Consider the following 20,664-nt stretch of genomic DNA (forward strand, 5'->3'; position numbering starts at 1 on the left):
TCTGAGGAGTCGCTGAAACGTCCCAGGTCGGGCAGGGGGTTCGCTTCAATGTTGTCGGAGATGTGGCGCTGCAAAGGGGACGGAGACTGACTCGGCAGGATTCTCAGGCTGCAGATGGGTAAGGACCGTAAGACTGCGATGCTACACCGACACCTACACAGTCAAGAAAGGCGGGGATGGAAGTACTGGGGAATTAAGAATTAGAAGTTATCGAGCGAGCGACGCAGGAGGCGGGCGTCGACGATTAGATGGGGAGACGGAATTTTCTATCGCGACCCCCTTTGATTTTTTGGCGTTTTCGGACAGCGCGTAAATTAACTCTTCCCGTTACGTTAGCTCTTGGGACAGGGGTTTGTATCGATAACAAGGGAACCAGGCCAGGCAGGCGAGAGCATACAGTACGGAAATGTAGCAATGGGTTATGAGAAGGACTGGAAGACGGTGCAAGAGAAGAGAGGAGGAAGCATGAAAGTCCAGTCTGGTTTCTGCTGCCAACAAAAAACTCGGTATCAATACCGACCGGTACGAGTAACTCCTCGAGCCCAGGCCAGGCCGGGCACCAATCGCTTCAGGGGCTTGTACGTACAAGTACAGTACAGGGGAAGCCGCTGCGAGCTGTTGATTGGCGAGGCTGCGCTGCCTCAAATCACTCAAAGAGGATATCTAGAAAGTTGACGAACGCAATGTTATCTAGGACAGACAATTCGTGAGTTTGACTGCATCTGAATTGTATCTTCCTTCTTCTGAAGTAAACCAACCCAAGCGAGACTTAATAGTGTGGTGTGTTTGCTATAAAGATGGATGGATGGATGTTATTTGCTTCTCCTTGCTTTCCTTGCCTTGCTTTGCCTCGCCATGCTTCTGGAAGCTTTTGGTACGCGAGCCCCCCTTGAAATCCAATCTCCCGGGACGTGTCTTCCACCGCGTGGCAGACCTTGGCATTGTGTTCTTATTTGTAGCCCCTGGGTAACCGGTGGATCTAAATATATATGAAAGGGTCCCCTTGTACTGAACTGAAATGGACTCGCATTAACTAAAGGGTCATTTATTTCTCTCCGGTATTTGTATTTCACAAATTCATTGCTTCCTAGATGTGCCAGCACTGTTCCATTGGTTTATTTATGGGCTACCAGTTGCCCATACTGTCTAGACATGGCTATTGCTAAATGGTCGAACCCATCTTTTCCAATGATCCCATGAATCCAGCAAAGGGTATCCCGGTCCTGAACGCCCATCCTAATATACGCCGATGTGCAATCCTCAAAACCATGCCAACGTCCATACCGCTGGTAGATTTGGCCATCTCTCCTGCCACTCTCCAATGATTTCAGGAACGCGTTCATCAAAGCTGGTTCTACTAGCAGCGTTCCCACTATCAAAACCACTCGGATTCATGTCTCTAGCTTCTGCTGCAGCCTTATTGAGAGAATCTGCCAAGTCCAGGATACCTCTTCCGCCGATCAAGGCTTCTTCGTGGTTATCCTTGATATCTACGTTAATGACGTGGACAGGTCGGTTCAAAGGAGATCCTCGATTGAGGAGATCATCGACGACCGCGTCCCAGCATCTTTCTTCGCAGGTAATGACAACATCTACCACTCCTCCCTCTACTCCTTCACTGCCCCGATCTGTGTTGTGCTCCAGCCTAGGCACGCCAGGCTGCCAGTCTTGCCATCTCTCCGGGCCCCATTTGACGTCTCTATTCCGTCCCAACATGTTCAGAATACCATTTGCACGGTATAAGCGCGGATCTTTGGCCTCGAGCTCTCTGTACATGCTATCGTATGAGGTTTTGTTGAATTGGTAGACATTTGGTTGAGTGATGGAGGGTCCAGGAAGACGGACGAGAGAACCGGTGCCGAAGGATATGACTGGGTAATTGGCGGCGGCAAGTCGGAGATGTGATTCCATGGACCTGGAAATGATATTAATATTTGATATGGATGGATGGTGGTGGAGCAACGAACCTGTTGTTGTTACTCGCACAGACGGTGCAGAACTTGAGTTTGAAGCCTCCAGAGTCCTCTGGCATTCCATTTGATGTCCCCCCATTCACCGCCTCCGGTTGTGCGTGTACTTGTGCCATGCTGAGCGATGTTGCTGACACGTGGGCAGAGCTTCACAGTTCAAAGAGCATGGCCCTCAGTCACACAATTCTGTGTCTCCTTCGCAGATTAGCTCTCGTACAGAGGGAAGAGTTCATATACATTCGAGAGAGGGGAAGGCATTCAGAAGTTGCGTATAATAAGATTGTGTCATCATGAGAATAAGACAGCTCCAATATAAATGTTCATCATTGTGTAGGATGGGATGGGTCAAGGGAATGATATGTGTATACGTACCGAGTATCAAGTCATGGCCATTATGATTCTTGCAAAGTTGTTTTGTGTGGGATTGGGTGAAGGCAAGTTCCTATGTTTTCGCACAAAGCTCATGATGCAGCTAACAAAATTTCAAGGCGCTTGGGTGGAAGAAGACTGCTACGGCGACCTATAAAGCATAATTCCGCAGTTACAGTTACAAGAGTACAGCCAGCTACAGCTTCACTTGGAGCTAGCTAATTATTAATCAGATGGAATGCAACTTGGCGCTTATGAAAGTACACGTGGCATATCAGTCTTTTACGTACATCGTACACGCATATTTCAGATAAGCCACTTTTCCGCCGATTCAGGTACGAAATACCTCAAATTACCTGGAGCTGTGGGGAGGTAGGCAGCTTGGGTTGGCTAGTGAAGATATAAATTGCTTTCTTATTTAACAACCTCAATAACCTTTGGCATTCGCTACAACTCTCAACTTTCAACTCTCTGACTCTCTCAATATATCACACGTGACAAAGAATGACAGAGTAGTAGGATCTCTTTAACAAAGAAAGATAAAGGGTTCCTTTGAAAGTAAGAAAACACTTAGGTATGGATATAACTTTACTTCAGAACAATATGGTCGTTATGGCCGCCCATATAGCTTTAATCATCGGAACAACGGAAGAGTGGAGATGAACGCGGTCAACCAATGGAATGCCTGGACCTCGGACCTGAAACGCCTAAGAAGAAGCACAGGGGCTCTTTTTCTCGCTTGCATGTCCCCAAATAGATCATCGGCCTTAGCTTAGCCAAAATGTTACTCCCTGATGCTCCCTGTTGCCATTCCAGAGAAGATCTCTCTACCTAGTACAGTACCGACCGACCGCACTGTATCAGTCCATCCACCATCTCATCCCATCTCTCCCACCACCACCAAAAGGATCATACCATCCATACCTTCCTTACCTTACCATACCATACCATTCATTCCCTTCCTCCCTCCCTTCCCTCCTTCGCGCCCTCTTCTCGCTGTCACGTGTGCATCCCAAGTCAACAAACAACTCTTGTCGCCCTCAATATTGCGCCTGCGGGGTTGGTCTGTTCGCTGGTCAACATCAAGACAAACTTGCAGCTGAGGCGTCTGAGTCTCGCGCTTACCAGTTGCCCTCGCCCTTGCCCTCGTCCTCTTTGCGCCTACGAGTAACCGCTTGATTGCGGTCTGAGCGCGAGTCTTCTTCAACTGTGATACTGTAGGCTCAGCCACTGCTATTCAACTTCCACCTGCGCCAAGGCAATTGGTGATCACGGCTGGGCGACAACAAGACACATTCTCTTGCGAAGATCGCGAAGATCTGGCCTTTCGGGCTCTGTCCCAAAAGTTAAAAAACGAGGATCGGCCTTGTTCAAAGAGACCCAACCGCAACCGCTTCAGTCCCAACCCTCAAATCAGAACAGCCCCCCAACCCGGACAGCGCGTCTGTTGCGCCAGCATCTACTCTTCCCCATCGAAACGAGCGTCAAGCATTCGCTACGCATACCAACATCTACCGTAACGACCTTTAGTCACTGTTGGGAAACCTTCACTTGCAACTTAGAGCGCAGTGGCTGTTGAGGGATCGCGCCAGCGAATCTTAATTGTCAATATTTGCTCCTGCGAGGCTGCGTCTGTTGGCGAATACATATTTGGTGCGATTTGAGGCTTGCTGGCCAAGCTGTCAACGGCTCTGCCATCACCGTACAATACAAACACAATCGACATAAAACCACATCTACGCAGGCAGCGACTCTTCATAAAATGGCAGCCGTAATGTCCCCAACGTTGGACACAACATCATCACCAGCTACCTCTCCATCCCCAATATCCTCCCCATCTTCAAATCCGAACCACCCACAACTACCACCTCTAATCACATCACCCGCCACTCGGCGCTCCGTGTTACAACGCCCTAATTCACAGGCCGCAAGAAACAGACTGTCCCAATACTCGAACTATTCCGCGCCCTCTCGATCACGGCCGCCCTCACATATATTTCCCGTGTTTCATACAAGTCTGCCCTATACACTGGTTCGAGACTTCGCATTTCCCATATCACATCCTATGCACTATGGGCCACCGCCTGAGCCCTCCCAACCAGCCTCCGGTGCTTCGACGCCAGTCAGTGAATCCCAGAAGCAACTGTCTGATCCTCCTACTTCATGGGATAGTGGGGGTGGCTGGGCGCCTGGACCGTGGACCGTTGATGGGCTTTCCAAGGGAGAACAGCTGGCTCCAATACACTTTGGTGATGGTCCGCCATGGAGCGAAGACGAGGACCTTCAAAGTCCGGTGGTTGTGAGCTCTCGACACAGAAAACACAAGTCATCCAGTGCAGTGGGAAATGGCCACGGGCGCGGAAGAAGTAGGAACCGTGGAGACGGAGCAAGAACCGCTAGTATGCTCAGCCAAGAAAATTATGATAACGACAGAGGCTATTTCGTCGGGACCCGTGTCGATGGAGCTGAAAGGTATTATGTTAATCAAGGGGAAGAGGCGAATGGACCAGGGGGTGAAATTGTTACATATCCTGCGGAACAAGCACGACATTCGACACTGGCTCCTTACAATTTACCAGGACAGAGAGATTCTCACTTTGCTGGCACTCTACCCAGCAGGTCATACACGGATGAAACGGGTCAGGATTACCCATCCGAATCAGATGCATCAAGTTCCGAGTCTTCTCCAGGAATGACACGGCATGATGAGTCCAGGTACTCTAGAGACTACCAGTTCACAATTGCATCGCCAGATGAAGAAATGCATGGAAAGGCTGTAGCTCTTTTTGACTTCCAACGAGAGAATGAGAATGAACTGCCATTAGTGGAAGGCCAAGTAATTGTGGTATCTTACCGACATGGTCAAGGCTGGCTAGTGGCAATGGATCCGAGGACACAAGAAAGTGGATTGGTTCCCGAGGAGTATGTTCGGTTACTGCGCGATATTCAAGGAGGCTTGAATAGTCTGAAGGGACAAGCAAATGATCAGATGCTTAGTCCCGTTGTCGATTCGGGCACACCTACTCAGGCGCAGCACAATCAAAGCTTCGGGAATGCTCCTGCTGCTAGTAATGGCAACAACGAATACCAACAACCCATCGTTTCCACCTTCTCGACATCTTCAAGGGACCTTCATCCATACCCCCAGCATCTTTTGGGTACCCAAGCTGGTCAAGCCCCACCTCAAGTGATCCATTACCATGGACAGCGAGGGGGAAGCCAAGCCAACACCCCTACGCTCTCAAGTTCTCTGGAAGGCTCCCGAGAACGACCAAATAGTCAAGAAGCCAAAGTCAAAAAGACAGAGGACAGTTCAGACACCACACCAATAGCAGTCACTCTCCCAGATGCAAAACTTGAGCCTTCGATAGCAGTCCAGCAGCCCGAAAGCCCAGACAGTGACTCATCCGAAGATTCATCCGACGACGAGAAGGGTGTTCAAAGTCCCTGACCAGGCAGTGGCATTTTACAAAATCGAAGGAGTGGAAATTTTGATCTAGCGGGATGGGAGGGTTTATTGTTGTTGTTGTACTGGTTTTCTGCGTTTGTTCTTGCATTTTCAATACCCCATTTCGTCGGTTGCATATGTTTGTTTTGGGTAGATCGGTTCTTTTGCTTGAACACACTGTATTATTCATTCTTTGGACAAGGGGAGGCGATGCATATAAGGTTATGAAGTTTATGACAATAGTTTTATTTGATGTTAGCGGATTATTGAGTGGGAAGGCTCGATATCTATGCATTGGATGGAAGCTTGATAATGTATGAGATAGGATGGGGATGATGATGAATTAGTAGGGGAAGGATATCAGATAATGAACATAAGAAAGTCTTGTTCAACCTAATTTGATCCAAAGCTAGTATTAGTTAAATGCGAGTAGGATTATACGTAAGATTTAGTCTCATATAACCTGTCTATCGGCCATTGATAAAGCGTTGAAGGAAAGATGCTCCAGCTCTTACAAAGTACGTGCACTCCAAACTCAAGAGTCCTTTGATCGAGTTCAGCTTAAAGCTCCCAACTCAATCTAAATATCATATCATGACTCCCAACGCCCCAAACCTAAAACCCAAACCAACATTACTTCCCTCCCGTTACCCTCGCAACTTCCTCCCCATCTACACTCACAACCTGCACCCCCTTCTCCTTTAAGTCCCCCACAACTTCATCCCACCCTGCCGCATCCACAGCTCTCGTCGCCTCCCCCACAACCCACGTCCTGAAGCCCTCAGCAGCGGCATCCACCGCCGTAGCCCTAACACAATAATCAAAAGCCAAGCCCACCACAAAAACATCAGTCACGGCCTCACGCTCGAGTATACCCTTCAGCCCACTATCAACACATTTGTGCGGATCGTAAAACGCGGAATACATTTCTATGTCCTGCCTCTGGCCCTTCTCTACTACCCTATCAATCCTAGATAGGGATAGGGAAGGGAGGAGCTCGGCGCCGGGTGTTCCCTGGATACAGTGGTCGGGCCAGAGTTTCGTTTCGTAGGACCCGATGGGTGTGGTTATGGTTGTGGTTGAGGTGAAGGGGTGTGTCCCGGGGTGCGTAGAGGAGAAGGAGGTGTGGTTCGCGGGGTGCCAGTCTTTGGTGGCTACTTTGAGGGGGAAGGGGAGGGCGAGGAGGTGGTTGATTGTTGGGATTATAGATCGGGCATTGGGGACTGCTAGGGTGCCATTCTGGTGGGGGGGGGAGGGTTAGTTGGGTTGCAGAGGTTGGACGGGGATGAGGGCGTACGGGTGGACAGAAGTCTTCTTGGACGTCAACGACTATGGAGGAAGGGTGGTCAGCTATGTTTCTTGAGTATGCGGTGATCCGGATTGTGTGACATTTGATGTCTTGTGATATCTTGAAACGTTATCGGAGCCATTGGTCTTACTGATTAAAGCGGATTTGAAGTCGGGGTTTGCCATGTTGGTAAATGTAAAGATATCAATGCTATGTGGTGGGGAAGCTCTGAAAGTTTGTGCCCAAGAATGAGGGATTACAGTAGCTTTATATTACTTTTAGGGAAAATTCTGGAAATGCCAGGCGTCACTGGAAAGACTAAGAAGATAATGACGAGTCAATTGACTAGTCAATTGACTCGTAGGTATTCTATGAAATGGAATCTAACACGGCCAGCTCGAGATGTGAGCGGTGGTGGCGATCTTTTGGATCTTGAGCTTATCGCATGTTGCGGGGAAGGAATCTTGCGCTAAGAATTACAATTCTCACTCTATTGGACGCCCCAGCATGAAAACGGACTCTGATTCTGATGTATCACAAACTCAAAATCTGCAGCTCGAAATAACAATAAAACTACTGCGTAACATGATGTGTGGTGGCAAAGAAGCAAGTTAGGAAAGATACTTGTAAACGTAGAAATAATCCCCGCCGCCACTATTGCCTTTTTACCCTTTGAGACGGCACAGCCCAACACCCACTTGAGCATTAACATGAGCCATAGGTGAAGGAGATACTACTACGGCTATTACTGTAGAAAAGAAAAGTTGAAAGGAGGCAAAAGAACAATATCAAGCCTTTCCATTATCGTAAAGTTTCTTCTTTCAGGGGCGCTGCGCTGTACCCCCTTTATCCTCCTCTATCGGGAACCTAGCAGTGACACTATCGGGAAACGCTAGAACAGAACTGTAACCGAAATTCATTTCCATCGCTCTTTGCTTCTAGCCCGCCCAAATTGACTGCCACCACCAAACAAGCATTAATTTGGCACTTGGTCCTCCTTTTCTCTTTCTCTTTCTCTTTCGCTCTCTCTACAAGACTCACCAAGGTCGCGCACAACTCGCCAGCTTTGGGTCATACTCCTGGATTCAACACCACTCGAGTAGTCCTAGTTCACGCCTAGGTATGTTTGTTTATTTGCGCGTTTTCCACATCTCCCCAAATTCCACCTTCTCTGCGATACCATACAGGAATCCTATAGCTATCCACGCGGGAGTCGTCAATTGATACTCGGAAAAGCCTCTGTCAGATCTCTGCCATGTCATTGGCACCGATGGGCGGCGGCCCAAAAGGATTCGGCCGAGTCTGTTGAGAACAAACGCATCTCGGTATTTTCCTAAAATGATTCGGCCTCCGAGTCTTTTTGGAGTCAAATACTCCTCGGGATAGTTTCCAATCGCCTCGCGCATATTCTTTTTTTTTAACACCCTCGTCGCATATTCAAACTCTGCTGGGTAATAGAAGCTGATTGCTGCGCCCCATAGGCAGACAAAACAACAGCAGATAACCCGCACCTTTCGATGGCTTTTTAGATCCTGTTACAAGACCTCCAAACCTTGAAACCTCGAAAATGCCTCTTCTCGCCCGAATTCGCGGGGCTCAGACAGATACCGCGAAGACTCCTGCTCGTCCGGTTTGGTTGAACAAAAAAATCACACCGATTTTGCAGGCCATCTCGTACAGAGCATGTCTCCACCCCATACATACAATTGTCATTGTTGCCTTCTTGGCGAGCACGACTTATATTGGCCTGCTGGAAAGTAGTCTCTTCGATGTGGTGAAAGCTACAGCTGGGGGAAAGGCCGACTGGGCCTCCTTAACTGCAGGTAGCCGTCAATTGAGAGTTGGAGAAGAAACTGGTTGGAAATGGCAAGCAACGGACACTACGACGCCAATCCCACAGGGCGTGGATCATCTAGCCCTTCTCACTTTTGTCTTCCCGGATTCGCTAGCCGCCAATTCTCCACAGACTGCTCCTCTACCCAACGTTGTACCTGTACCGGAAAACTTGACCGTCACCCACCTACCATCGACATCCAACCCGCTGGCCCCACTCTCCCAGGATAGTGCTCTGGCATACTCAGTTCCATACAGCCAGGCTGCGGAATTTCTTGCCGGGGCTCAAGAACTGCCAAATTCTGTCATGGAACTAGAACTACACGACGAAAAAGCCCGTACTGGAATGGAAGCTGAGCATCTCAGGGAGCAAAAGATGTGGCTCATGAAAGCTGCGAGGGTTCACGAATCAGATTACAGTGTCAGAAGTTGGGCCCTGAACGCCTGGACCGAATTCGTGGATCTGATTAAAAATGCCAAGACGCTCGACATCATAATCATGGTGCTGGGATACACGACTATGCATCTAACCTTTGTCTCTCTTTTCGCCTCTATGCGACGAATGGGTTCCAATTTCTGGCTCTTTGCAACTACCTTGATCTCATCGGTCTTCGCCTTCCTCTTCGGCCTCCTTGTAACTACAAGAATGGGAGTACCAATGAACATGGTTCTACTTTCGGAAGGTTTACCGTTCCTAGTGGTTATAATTGGTTTCGATAAGGCCATCTTCCTGACTAAGGCTGTATTGTCCGCATCGATAAACACACGCAGACCACGAGCTCAGAGCAGTCCCAAAGCTGGAGATTTGGAGAAGAAACAAATGTCAACTTCGATTGGATATGCTGTTCAAGTAGCTATTGAGGAGAAGGGCTACGAAATCGTCCGTGACTACGTGGTTGAAATTTCCCTTTTGACTATGGGAGCGTTTTCTGGTGTACAAGGTGGATTGCAACATTTCTGTTTCCTAGCTGCTTGGATTCTGGTATTCGACTGCATTCTTCTTTTCACCTTCTACACTGCTATTCTAAGTATCAAGCTGGAATTCAACCGGATCAAACGCCACGTTGCGCTGCGCCAGGCTCTTGAAGATGATGGTATCAACCACCGGGTAGCTGAGACTGTTGCCCAAAGCGAGGAATGGCCGAAAGCCAAAAACTCAGGTACCAGCGATATATTTGGACGCAAAGTCCGAGACAGCAGCATCCCGAAATTCAAGGTTCTCATGGTGTCGGGATTTGTCATAATCAATGCTCTAAACATCTGCACCATCCCATTCCGAGGTGGAAAGAACAACGCAGCGCCTCCTACAGTGAGTGGGATTACGGGGAATGGACTGCACGTCATAAACTCGCCTCCCATGGATCCATTCAAAGTCGCATCGAATGGTCTCGAGTTTATCTTCGAGTCTGCGAAGTCTCATGACAAATCGACCGTGGTCACCATACTTACACCTATCAAGTACGAGCTCGAGTACCCTTCGATACATTACGCCAAGCCTTCCAGAGGTGGTAAGGACAGATCGTCACTACGAAATGAGAATGGAGAATACGTCAGCGACTATGGAATGGGGGGCCGCGTCGTTGATGGCATACTCAAGAGCCTAGAAGATCCGATTTTGTCGAAATGGATAGTCGTTCTTCTAGCATTGAGTGTGATTTTGAACGGTTATCTATTCAATGCTGCGAGATGGAGCATCAAAGAACCCCTGCAGCTGGCTCCTCACCATTCCGTGGATGCTTCAGAGCTTGCGTTAGCTGAGAGGTTCAACAACTCAGCCTCAACGCCGACACTGAAGTTACCCTCCATCGATCCAACAGCTACTGAAAATGTAGCACCACCAACTCCAGCAACAACAGACGATGAGTCGGACGTTCTCACCATGCGCAGAACTCCAGTAGACAGCCGGCCATCTACTCTCAGCCGAGTGCAAACAGAGCCTAGTCTACGCCGCACCCAGGAACAAATGGATCAGATGCTTCGAGAAAAGCGAACACCAGAGCTCACCGATAGGGAGCTCGTAGAGCTATCCTTGCAAGGCAAACTCCCTGGCTATGCTCTCGAAAAAACATTGAAGGATGCTACTCGCGCTGTCAAGATTCGGAGATCGATCATCTCGCGAACTCCCGCTACTTCCGAGACTACTAGTCTCTTGGAGTCGTCCTTGTTACCGTACCAGAACTACAACTATGATCGTGTCCTCGGCGCTTGTTGCGAAAACGTTATTGGATACATGCCCTTACCACTTGGTGTTGCTGGACCGATTGTCATTGATGGTCAGAGCTTTTTCCTACCCATGGCTACGACAGAAGGTGTTCTTGTCGCCAGTACAAGTCGTGGTGCTAAAGCTATCAACTCTGGTGGCGGCGCAGTCACGGTCATAACGGGCGATGGCATGACTCGAGGCCCCATTGTTGCATTTGAAACTCTAGAGCGAGCAGGCGCCGCGAAAGTATGGTTAGATTCCGAAGCTGGCCAAGAAACTATGAGAAAGGCGTTCAACTCTACGAGCAGATTTGCTCGTCTTCAATCACTCAAGACTGCGTTGGCAGGCACAAATCTCTATCCCCGTTTCAAGACTACTACTGGTGATGCAATGGGGATGAACATGATCTCCAAAGGCGTCGAGTATGCTTTGACTGTCATGTCAGACAGTGGGTTTGAAGACATGAACGTCATTTCCGTTTCTGGCAACTACTGCACTGACAAGAAGCCCGCTGCAATCAACTGGATTGATGGTCGGGGAAAGAGCGTCGTTGCAGAGGCCATCATCCCTGCCGAGACTGTGCGGAAGGTCCTCAAGACGAGTGTAGATGCTATGGTGGAGCTGAATATTGCCAAGAATCTAGTCGGAAGCGCAATGGCTGGAAGTATTGGTGGCTTTAACGCCCATGCCTCGAACATTGTCACTGCCATTTTCTTAGCCACTGGTCAAGATCCAGCCCAAAACGTCGAAAGCAGTAATTGTATCACACTCATGAAGAAGTAAGCTGACCCATAACCCAAAGATTGTTGAACTTTACTAACCAAATCACGTAGCCTTCGTGGGAACCTTCAAATCAGTGTTTCGATGCCCTCCATCGAGGTTGGAACATTGGGTGGTGGTACAATTCTTGAACCACAAAGCGCGATGCTCGATCTGCTCGGTGTCCGAGGCTCGCATCCCACGAACCCGGGTGACAATGCCCGAAAGCTTGCGCGCATTGTTGCGGCGGGTGTGCTTGCAGGAGAACTGTCACTGTGCAGTGCTCTTGCTGCAGGCCATTTGGTCCAAAGCCACATGGCACACAACCGTAGTGCGCCCGTAACGAGAACGAGCACCCCAGCACCGACTGGTGCTCAAACACCCGTGACTACTGCAGTGGCAAGCATGCAAGAAAGAGCTGGCTTAACAATGTCGCCCTCTACCACAATGTCGTCAGCTGCTATTCTCAGAGCTGCCGAGGCGAGGAAATAGTGCAGTAAATGGAAATAAATAATTGGCATTGGATGGAGTTTTTATGGCGTTTTCATTATTCTAGAGCGCAAGCTTGCTATAAACTTGGGCACTGTTTACCTTGGTGTCAATACAGACATAGACCTAGATTTGGTCTTTCTTCGATTGGTTTTACACTGTGCTCTGGACTTTTGGACAGGGGCGGTTAGATACTTTAGACGCAGGAGCTTACAATGAAAGCCACTAAAAATATCTCATAATAGCGCTTACTTGGGAGACTACCCCTATTTCGCATGAGAATCACTTTGAAGAACACGGTCAAATTTTTAATGTATTTATGGAAGACGCAATGCCGTGCGTGGACTCTCACACGTAATAGTCGTTCTTTCCAACGTTGGCTTCTAATCTTATTATGAAGTAGGATGGTGGGATGATTGCAGAGATATATATATATATTTTTTGAGGTGATGTTGCGCATGGAGGGCATTAACAACAATAGTAGTCAAGGACAAAATATTTATCAAAAGTAAATTTTATGGGAGTAAATATAGGTGGGGTATATCTCCAAAACAAAAATAGTGTGCTTGGCCCCACATCATAATCCAATCATTTTTAAAGCTGACAAAAACTGGACGCCTTCCAACTCCAACTTCTACCGTCTAAAGTAGGACTTTTCGAAAGATCTTAATATACAGTAGGAAATAGCAGAGAAGGAGAACGCCAATTCAAATCCAACGTCACCACCATATTCAGCACCGCAGAGCTTTCCAATGGGACCCGTGAACCATACCTGAGCCATTCCGAGCACAGCTCCCATAACACCAAAGAGGAAAGCAGTGATGGCGGCGAATCCAGGAGGAAGCTTGCTAGGCTCGAGGTAGTCCTGAGGGTTATATCCGCTGAATCCACGCTTGAAGAAAACATGTTCCGAAATGGAAATGCCCTCATAAATAGCCAGCCAGTACCCAATCACCAGCATGAAGTTTTCGAGGATGGACTCAAAGTGACTGTAACCTGGGATTGCGATGGCGACATAGACGCATGTTCCGATAAAGGTCCAAATGAATCGGGGAACGCGTTGGGACACACGAGCCAGGAGTTGGAGACTGAGAGAGACGGAGTAGATGTTCGGGCAGTTGTTGGCAACGATGGAGAGTGCGAGAATGACCAAGCAGAATTGACCGAATTTGCCCAATGGTGGGACGATGACGGCGGCCAGAAGTCCTCCAATGCCAGAAGAACTATAGCCATCCATATAAGCATTGTCTCCATCGTTGGCAGCCATTGTCGTTGCGATAGCAGCACCGAGCATTTGGGTGAAGAGAAGAGGGAATGAAAGGCCGGCGAACGTCCACAGAAAGATCGATTTGCGGGAACGACCGACAGGTTGGTAAACAGTGTAGTCGGCAGCATAGGAGGTCCATCCAGTGGCAAACCCATAAACGGATGCGGCAAAGGAAAGAGCAGATCCTGCTTCAGATATCCCGACGCCCATTGGGATGTTCGAAAATTCACCAGAGTGGGCGAATTCTCCCAATACAACCAAGAAGATAATTAAGCATGGAATCCAGGAGTATCTCTCGTAGGTGTGAACAATCTTATACCCGAAGAGGGTAATGAGGAAGGTTGAGACCGCAATTACCAAGATTCCAGCCCAGCCAGGCATATTGTGGTTGACAGCATTGAACAATTGGGCTCCAACAATGACATTTACAGAGGACCAACCAATACAAGCCAGGATGTTGAAAACAGCAACTTCGAAGAGGTTAGATCCAGGACCGCCATTGAGGCTTCAGGTGACTTACTGATTTTTACACCATACCATCCAAAGTAGAAACGGCTTAGCACCATCTGTCTCAATCCGAATCGAGGGCCAAAAGTCGAAAAGAAACAGACAGGAAGTATTCCCATCAAGTTGACGAAGAAGATGATCAAAATTGTGTCAATGAATCCAAGGTAGAAGACAGGGTATGCCAGAGCTCCAATGGCAAAAGACGAAACGACCATGTTGGCACTGAGCCACTATTTTGGAGTTAGTGGCGATTTTGTATTGCAATGTCATATAGGAAGGGAAGCTTACCAAAGTTCCAATTTGTGACATACCAGCATCGGAACGCTCGTCACTTGGAACACGCTCGATACCTCTCTGCTCTACACCAAATTTCCCCGCGAGTCTCTGTGTCCTCGCATACCAAGAATCTCCCAAAACGAAAGTCTCGGCGGGAACAGCACCTTCGTCTGGGACAATACCGCTGCCATACTCGCTCGACCCCCCTGATTTTTCAGCCGGTACTGACTCGACGTCGAAGTCGGACTTGTTTTTCGAAAAAGGACCCATTTTGAAAGATGAGTTATGTCGAGATTGGAAGTATGGGACTGTTTTCGTTTAATATTCTGAAACTATTCGAGTATCCCAATTGGAGTGAGAGGTAGGTTCAAATATGAACCTTCACTGCCAATGTCCTGCTTGCATTGGAACAGGAAACAGGGAGGACGGATGATAGTAATATATAAAAATCTAGTAGCCGTGTATTGCCACCTTGAAACAGGGATCTAAGACCAGGGTAGCTCTGCGTGGAGAAAGAGGTACTGTATGCATTGGGTCCGGCCTGCGGACGACTCCGATGTTTTAGTAGTTGGGTGGAAGCAACCGTGAGAGATTCCTTCAGCCAATAGCCTTAGCTGTGGGCTCAAGGGCCTGAAAAGTAGTATTTAGTCACTGATAAGGAAATCAGAGCTAAACGGAGCCCCGAAACTTAGGAAAGAGGTGGACGCGGGGTCTAAAGGTGCTAGAAGATATCAAAAAGGCTCCAGAAGGTCTTAGCAGATATCAAAGTTCAAGAGCATCATTTCTTGCACACGATCACGCCGGTACCCGATGCGAACTTAACTCGAAACTTTGAAACTTTAAAACTCATCCAGATCTCAGATGTCGTGGGAGCTGAATAGCACGATTGTCCCGCTATACTTGACCTTGAATGGCGACGCCACGGGTTTTCTGTGCATCCACTGACCTTAAGGCAGCACGAACGACAAGACCTACTTGGACATACTCCTTGGCAAGCCATATGGTCGAAACCTCCAATCACTTCTTGTAGAAATTTTCACAGGTTCACGATAACCTCGCAAATGCATGATGCAGACACAGGGTTCTCAGCTGGATTTCTCTTTCTGAAAGTATTTTGCATGTAGATCATGGACACTACAGGGCTGGCGCTTCGTACTATCTTACTCGAGTGTCGATGGTTAAAACCGCGAAATACATGTCGCGAATAGAATCGGGATGCTGCCTGCAGTATGCTAGAACAAATAGAAGGCAGAATTCCCCACAGATCGAACGAAATAGATGATTATTTCCCATGTGTACCTCTTATGTTCGACGCGGTCCGCCGCTGACAAGAATGCTTGCAGAGATGGGAGCTTGCATTGAGCCGCCGCGCCTTGGACGTTTTGATGAATAGAGAAGCTGCAAGAGACCTCTGTTGCACAGCGGTCAAAGCCCACATGCATTGCAGGCGTGCACTGCGTTTCGGTCTGAACCTCCTGTGAATAAGAGGACGACAGAAGTAAGATAATTACGATCCAGATAATGAGTAGAGACGCCTTGCCTAAAACGGCTAAGCCAGAACAGGGTTGCTTTCGTGCAGTGGATCTTCTCGACCTTGCCTTGCCATGCTCCTCAATTGCCTTTCTCTTCTCCTCTTCTTCGGTAGTCAAACTCTCTTCCCAAGCTGCATCTAAGGCCGGTTCCTTGTTAGTTTAGGTGGGGGGGGTTAAGGTGAAGGCGGGAAGCTGCACCTTCTATTATGACCACGGTCGTTTCCCTGCGATGCGATGAGGTCCGGGAGAAGTACAAGCAACTTTCCAGAACTTCAGACGAGATGAGCTACAGTGTCGCAATTTGCCCAAATAGAGGCTTCTTACAGGGTAGTCCCACGTTGTCCGCCTCGAGATGCTCAATTGAGTCGAGTCGAGGTTCCACGTTTCGGGATTGCCCGATGGCCGCTTTCACTTCGCGGGGCGAGCCTTGGGGTAGTACAGTGTCGACGACCCTCCCATTTGGAACGAACCTTTTTTCTTTTGAGATTGAAACGCAAGCTAAACGTGCTTAAGCAGCCGCATACAGCTTTAGTTGGAATATCAGAATTCGAGGCTAGGCTCTCCATGAAGCGTGAAGTCCCCGCCTATAGGGCTATCCTGATGCTTCTTCTAATCTGGACCACAGATCTCTCAAGCTCATTGCATCAGTGTATGTTGCGATGCTGATAACTCTGTAGTTTCTAATTGACGCAGTCCCTCGTCTGCGTCGCACAAGGCTAAGGATTTCCGCAAGGTATCGATTTCCCCTCTATTGTTCCTATCGTCCTCGATCAGCATTTTCACCTCCTTCAAATTACATCTCTTCTTCAAGTAAAGACTTCCTCCTCTTCTCACTCACTGCTGCATACTCTTTCCAAAAGTCGGTGAATACCCCGCTCCAATGTGATGAGTATCATAACTGCAGCTTTCCGTATGACTCGCATATGTCAAGAACTGCATGGCTCCTATTCCAAGCAGAATCGGCAACTCACATCAGCGGTGAGCGTTCTTCGAGATACAAAAACGGCGCGGCGTTGATGCAATGCAGGGGTCCATTTTGACAGCAAAGCAATGACACTCGAACCCAACCGTTTTCTGTAGCTCCAAGACATGCCATTGTGGGGAATATGATAGCTCATAATGGAGATCGACTTTTGGGTTTGGTGGAGTCGGACTTTTTGCGAGATCGGAAGTCTACAGGTACACCATGCTTGAATCATGGTAAATCGTAAGTACCTTGTTAAGTTTCGAGAAAAAATGCCATCTACGAAGGTTTGCACTTCGCTCGTCTGCTTTACCTGAAAACGGCAAGTGCGCTAAGCGCAACACTTCTGTCGAATATATGCAGCTCCTTCTACCTTCAAATATTCGTCCCAACATCTGCTGCGCCAACGTTTTTTACAGAATAACATGGCAAGCAAAATACACTGTACCTCTTCACGTGAAGTGTTTCGACTCCTGAAACACGGCGGCTACAAGCAGCTCAGCCAAGTAGCCGCCACCAATTGGGAGCCCAAGACAACCGCTCGGCAACTTTAGGTTTGCTATTTAAGCATAGTTTCTGCAAACCCTTTCATGCTGGTGGCACAGTTCAATATCAAACCCCAATAATCGGCTCTCTACAACGTTTGTGCCAATCACCAGCACTGTAGAGAGCCGCCAGCCTTCTTATTATCCCGCAAGGCTATCTTAGGAGGCAGAAACGAAATACCAACATCTTGGCGGTATGTTAGCTCTACCAATTGTTGGGATTGGCAAATTCGTAGATAGAGACAATGCCGTGTCCTTGTCAAGAGACTTCTTCATATTGCCAACTGTGTTCGATGTTGAAAGTGATCAGTTGATGGCGATCCGTGCAAAGGCCAACAAGCCGAAGCACCACTCTATATAGAGAGAGAGCTTTCCCTCGTAGATAGGCCAAGCAATGAAGCAACCTACCAACTCACCCCACTTGCTCTTTGACTCTGAGATCACCTCTAGTGATCCACTTTACCCCTACGATAAAGTAACCGTTCAATGTTCGAAATGTCTCTCCCAGTCCCTACTATTGAAAAGCCGATGCGCACGAGCCCGAAAATGAGCTACATTGACGCAGCTCTTTGTGTTTTTGAGCGTCCCAAAACAACCAGTCTCGTAACCAGAGGACTTCCAAGCACCATAGCACCGTCTCGGCTGTTTCGTCTGAAGATCTCTTGAGAGCAACTTCTAGGGTTCCATCTAGAGCTCCGTCAATCAACAGTGTCCCAATCGAGACATGGCGGCGATCCATGGGTCTCGGGTTTTCTTCGACGACATCCTTACGCCGGTGTCCTGGCTCTACTCATGGTACTTCTGTGTGCTGGCGCAGATGCAGTTGTTTTGTATAAGTTTGATGAACAGTAGGTTGATAGTTGGAGAGTCTCTCCCTCTGTTCTTTCTTCTAGCTGTTTGTTCCGCGACGGCCAATGTCTGTCTTGAGTATGCTCGCTCCGAGGGTTTATTCTTGCTGTAAGATACATTTTTCTTCTCGGTTGATTGAAGCTGAATCTGTGCAGTGGTGGTGAAAGACACTCCAAGGTGGAACGCTCTATGACCTCAGTTGGTACTGGGAGTCCAGAGACTCCTTGGAGCAGTCAAGTCTGGTCGCGGATTCAATTTCGTTGCAGTCACAATTGTCGTTGCTTCGACCATTGTCCTTGACGGGCCCTTGCTCCAACAAGCCTACACCATTGTCTCAAAGCCCCTAGTCACAACGGTGAACGTCACCGCTCCAATTGCCCGAGAAATTCCTTACGGCTACACCGGTGGATGGGATAGCGGTGTCTTTAGTTCCCCTTCTCAAAAATTTATGATGAACACAACCTTCGCACAGATCATCAACAGCTACATAACAAGGGAAAGCATGCCGAACCCTTTCAATGGCTGTTCTGGAGAATGCTACGGGATCGTGAAAGCAGCTGGGCTCGCGACAAACTGCTCAATGACAGAACTTGTGTGGGACAACAACAGCAGTAGCAAGTAAGGAGGTGAAGTATGGTGAAGTTGTTAACGAAGGACTTGGATATTCTGAATATGGAAGAGAGCAAGCGGGGCAGGAGGTGTTGACATCCAGAGGCCGAAGACTGGAACTTGCCGATCTAATCAGAATAAAGGTGTCCGAATTACAAGCTGTCTATAGCTAGAGAAATCCAAGGTTGCAATTTCACCTTAATAGATAGAGCCTTCTGAAAAGAACGTAGGGAATCAAAAAATATTCCAAAAGCCATGCATCGTTTCAGCTACCAAGAACTCCAGAGAACTAGCCCATCGGGTTGGTCGAAGTGTATTTCTATAAGAATTCCATTTACACTGATGCAGATGCTATGGGGAACAGCTTTTGCTCTGGGGGTGAAAATGCTTTCTCGCTTCATCAGCAAGATGACGAGGGGCCATAACGCTGAACCTCGAGTCCTCACTCTCGAGCCAGTAATCGTTAATGACTCCCCTCTTAATACCACTACCAACGACTTGAACTTTCCTAGCAATGATTCGCTCAAACATTGCTCGTACTTCAAGAAGCATTTTCTCAGCATCAGCATCATGAGTTAGATGGCCACTGCCGACTTTGACGCGCGGGATCGATGCATGGCGAATCTCATGACGACGTCTCAATTCCACGTTTTTGTGTAGAACAAAGGATAGAAGCACGTTAAGTGATGACATGTACTGTATCCAATTACCGCCCTCTTCGGGGAAGATAATTGCAGCTTGCGAGGCTGGGAGTCCGGGGACTTGGCCAGCATCGTCTGGTAGCTCAGGAATTTTCGTGCTTCGTTTCCGTTCGTAGAAGGAATCTCCAACATAGAGATGATTCTCATCAATGTCAAACCAAGCTAATGCATCCGGCGTATGACCTGGAGTGTGGATGAATTGGACACGAAAAGGGATGTCAGGAAGAGTAAAATAAGCCAGATGTTTAGCCCAATGCGTAATAGTATATCGTGGTGTAGGTGTGTTCATATATTTGCATAGTGAGTGCTCCGGTAAATCATTCAAGATAAATTCTTTATTGAAATCGGATGCGATGATGGTAGGCTTGGCGGAAAGAAACTGTGTGATTCCCAGGATATGATCATAGTGGCAATGAGAACAAAGAATAACGTACGCCTTGACTCCGTTGGGGTTTAGAGGCTGTTGGTTGTTCGAAGAGAGAGGAAATGTTTCTAGATATTGACGGAGGGAAATCAGAGACCGGTTCTTAGATCGAGGACTGTTGCAGCCTGTATCCGTGACCATGAGGTGGTCTGGGTACACCTTGACGTAGATGTATGGCTGCTCTCCGTAACTGTCATCCTCAATGATCAAGAAAGTCGAGGAATTGACACGACTGCTGATGAAACTCGTGCTTGGCAAGGAATAAGCCATGTCTAAGACTATCAAAGGGATCTTACAGTCAGCAAAGCGATCTACCGGTATGTATGATTCAAGGAAGCTAACAGACATCTGAATATCTGTGATAGTGCTGAATGGTTGGAAACAGGCCAGGCTGGCAGAAGGTGAGATGTGAATCTGTGACTACCTCTTGGGACAATGTAACGATGCCTGGTGTCAACAAGAAGAGGATAGAGGCGTGAGAGGTCGCTAGGACAAAGAAGTTATTCCCTCGCTAAATCTTCGCTCCAGAAAAAAAGCTGAGGCGCCCGTTTCTCCCTTCCTTTCTTCTCACCTCACCTCACTCGATCATGATACGATGTATTTAAGTCTTTGCACAGCATATGTTTATTTG

At 48.1% G+C, this 20,664-nt stretch overlaps 6 protein-coding genes across 6 annotated transcripts; 2 read left to right on the forward strand and 4 right to left on the reverse strand.

The window, feature by feature from the left end:
* Positions 1-1,260: 1,260 nt before the first annotated feature.
* Positions 1,261-2,086, reverse strand: ssu-72 (RNA polymerase II subunit A C-terminal domain phosphatase ssu-72; the record flags this gene model as incomplete). Its single annotated transcript, XM_031152033.1, has 2 exons — positions 1,261-1,915; positions 1,968-2,086. 2 exons carry the CDS (start codon positions 2,084-2,086, stop codon positions 1,261-1,263), a joined length of 774 nt encoding a protein of 257 aa, XP_031002841.1.
* A 2,015-nt stretch (positions 2,087-4,101) lies between these two features.
* On the forward strand, positions 4,102-5,790 carry NBP2 (NAP1-binding protein; the record flags this gene model as incomplete). Its single annotated transcript, XM_031152034.1, has 1 exon — positions 4,102-5,790. One exon carries the CDS (start codon positions 4,102-4,104, stop codon positions 5,788-5,790), a length of 1,689 nt encoding a protein of 562 aa, XP_031002842.1.
* Positions 5,791-6,420: 630 nt separating this feature from the next.
* pnc1 (Nicotinamidase) lies at positions 6,421-7,260 on the reverse strand (the record flags this gene model as incomplete). The annotated part of the gene is made up of 3 exons (XM_031152035.1): positions 6,421-7,026; positions 7,085-7,116; positions 7,227-7,260. 3 exons carry the CDS (start codon positions 7,258-7,260, stop codon positions 6,421-6,423), a joined length of 672 nt encoding a protein of 223 aa, XP_031002843.1.
* A 1,382-nt stretch (positions 7,261-8,642) lies between these two features.
* On the forward strand, positions 8,643-12,362 carry HMGR (3-hydroxy-3-methylglutaryl-coenzyme A reductase; the record flags this gene model as incomplete). Its single annotated transcript, XM_031152036.1, has 2 exons — positions 8,643-11,890; positions 11,945-12,362. The coding sequence occupies 2 exons, from the start codon at positions 8,643-8,645 to the stop codon at positions 12,360-12,362; spliced, it is 3,666 nt and encodes a 1,221-aa protein (XP_031002836.1).
* A 631-nt stretch (positions 12,363-12,993) lies between these two features.
* On the reverse strand, positions 12,994-14,679 carry fcyB_2 (Purine-cytosine permease; the record flags this gene model as incomplete). Its single annotated transcript, XM_031152037.1, has 3 exons — positions 12,994-14,131; positions 14,164-14,363; positions 14,422-14,679. The coding sequence occupies 3 exons, from the start codon at positions 14,677-14,679 to the stop codon at positions 12,994-12,996; spliced, it is 1,596 nt and encodes a 531-aa protein (XP_031002837.1).
* Positions 14,680-19,259: 4,580 nt separating this feature from the next.
* Positions 19,260-20,303, reverse strand: LHYA1_G007106 (uncharacterized protein; the record flags this gene model as incomplete). Its single annotated transcript, XM_031152038.1, has 1 exon — positions 19,260-20,303. The coding sequence occupies one exon, from the start codon at positions 20,301-20,303 to the stop codon at positions 19,260-19,262; it is 1,044 nt and encodes a 347-aa protein (XP_031002838.1).
* Positions 20,304-20,664: the final 361 nt, after the last annotated feature.

This window comes from Lachnellula hyalina (assembly GCF_007821495.1).
Source record: "Lachnellula hyalina strain CBS 185.66 chromosome Unknown contig00148, whole genome shotgun sequence".
Lineage (NCBI taxonomy): Eukaryota > Fungi > Ascomycota > Leotiomycetes > Helotiales > Lachnaceae > Lachnellula > Lachnellula hyalina.